Consider the following 2204-nt stretch of genomic DNA (forward strand, 5'->3'; position numbering starts at 1 on the left):
GGTCGGGCCTTTAATGGGCCTGCCAGTTTGGAAATTGTCCTGATCCAGAGGGAGAAGACTTAACTAATGGTGTGGCAAGGAGCGCACTCACTGGGAGTATTGTGAAAAGTGACACCAGTGACACTTGCGACACGGGAAGATGGGGGGGCCTCTTTCCCTTCCCCGTCCCCCGCCACTTCTCTCCCATGGCAAATAAACACAACAAACAACTTTACGCAACAGACAGAATGGCTGAGTTTAATGCTTCAAGTTTTCCATTTCCCTCCACAGGGCTTCGTTTTAAAAATAACAAAATGAGGTAAATAAGTTAATGTATGTACACGTTATAAACATTGTGTCGCGTTGCGGCGGCAGCAACTGCAGTTGTTAGAGACGAAGTCGCTGCGCGGTGACTCGAGGTCAGCCACCTGCAACCTGAGCAGATTTGTCGTCCTGAGGAGAATTCGAGCGCTGTTGGCGGAATGGGGTCTAGAAGCATTTGCGGTGGACGATGGAGGGCCCGGCCTCGTCGTACTCCTGCTTGGTGATCCACATCTGCTGGAAGGTGGACAGCGAGGCCAGGATGGAGCCGCCGATCCACACCGAGTACTTGCGCTCAGGCGGGGCGATAATCTGTAAGACAGGGAGCGCGTCAGGGGCTGAAGCCCGCAGCCCTGAGCCCACGCGAGGGCAGGGGGCGCGGGCCGCCGCCCACCTTGATCTTCATGGTGCTGGGGGCCAGCGCCGTGATCTCCTTCTGCATGCGGTCAGCGATACCGGGGTACATGGTGGTGCCCCCCGACATGACGTTGTTGGCGTACAGGTCCTTCCTGATGTCGATGTCGCACTTCATTATGCTGTTGTAGGTGGTCTCATGGATGCCCGCCGACTCCATGCCTGGGGGCCGCAGGGAGGAGCGTGAGCCGGCGGGGCGCGACCCGGGGGCGGGGGCGCGGGCGGAGCCCCGGGACTCCCGCGGAGGCCGGCGAGCAGGACTCACCGATGAAGGAGGGCTGGAAGAGCGTCTCCGGGCAGCGGAAGCGCTCGTTCCCGATGGTGATGACCTGCCCGTCGGGCAGCTCATAGCTCTTCTCCAGGGAGGAGGAGGAGGCGGCCGTCGCCATCTCGTTCTCGAAGTCCAGGGCCACGTAGCACAGCTTCTCCTTGATGTCGCGCACGATCTCGCGCTCAGCTGCGGGGGGCAGCAGCAGGAGAGGAGCCCTCAGCGCGGGGCCCCGGGGCCGAGCGCCACCCCGCCCGCCCCAGGTGCCCCGAGCGCCGCGCACCTGTGGTCACGAAGGAGTAGCCACGCTCAGTGAGGATCTTCATCAGGTAGTCAGTGAGGTCGCGACCGGCCAGGTCCAGGCGCATGATGGCGTGCGGCAGGGCGTAGCCCTCATAGATGGGCACGTTGTGGGTGACGCCGTCGCCAGAGTCGAGCACGATGCCTGCGCGGGGGGCAGGGCGGGCACAAGGCGGGCAGTGAGCGCGAGCCCCTCGGCCGGCGCGGGCGGAGTCGGGGGTGGGGGTGGGGGTGGGGGCCGGGGCCGCGCGCACTCACCGGTGGTACGGCCGGACGCGTAGAGGGACAGCACGGCCTGGATGGCCACGTACATGGCGGGCACGTTGAAGGTCTCAAACATGATCTGGGTCATCTTCTCGCGGTTGGCTTTGGGGTTGAGGGGGGCCTCGGTGAGCAGGGTGGGGTGCTCCTCAGGGGCCACGCGGAGCTCGTTGTAGAAGGTGTGGTGCCAGATCTTCTCCATGTCGTCCCAGTTGGTGATGATGCCGTGCTCGATGGGGTACTTCAGGGTCAGGATACCTCTCTTGCTCTGAGCCTCGTCGCCCACATAGGAATCTTTCTGACCCATACCCACCATGACGCCCTGCGGAGCGGAGACACCACGCCCACGTTACCGCGGCTCAGAGTGGCACAGGGCCCGGCTCCACGGAGGTACCCGGCCCGGCTCCCTCCGCCGAGCAGCAGCCTGACCTGGTGGCGAGGGCGGCCCACGATGGAAGGGAACACGGCCCTAGGGGCGTCGTCGCCGGCGAAGCCGGCTTTCACCAGGCCGGAGCCATTGTCGCACACGAGGGCGGTGGTCTCGTCTTCGTCACACATGGTGTCTGGTTTCTGCAAAGGATAGGAAAGCCGTGGAGACACGCGGCGCGTCAGCACAGGAGGCCCAGCTGGCCCGAGAGCCCTCCCTTCCCAGGGACCGACG

General features: G+C 63.9%; 1 protein-coding gene across 1 annotated transcript; it reads right to left on the reverse strand.

The window, feature by feature from the left end:
- Positions 1-210: 210 nt before the first annotated feature.
- Positions 211-2204, reverse strand: ACTA1 (actin alpha 1, skeletal muscle). Its single transcript, XM_044239285.1, has 6 exons — positions 1973-2204; positions 1541-1865; positions 1266-1427; positions 980-1171; positions 695-876; positions 211-612 (listed from the first exon to the last, which is right to left on the reverse strand). The coding sequence occupies exons 1-6, from the start codon at positions 2099-2101 to the stop codon at positions 469-471; spliced, it is 1134 nt and encodes a 377-aa protein (XP_044095220.1). The 5' UTR covers positions 2102-2204; the 3' UTR covers positions 211-468.

This window comes from Neovison vison, chromosome 2 (genome assembly GCF_020171115.1).
Source record: "Neovison vison isolate M4711 chromosome 2, ASM_NN_V1, whole genome shotgun sequence".
Taxonomy (NCBI): Eukaryota; Metazoa; Chordata; class Mammalia; order Carnivora; family Mustelidae; genus Neogale; species Neogale vison.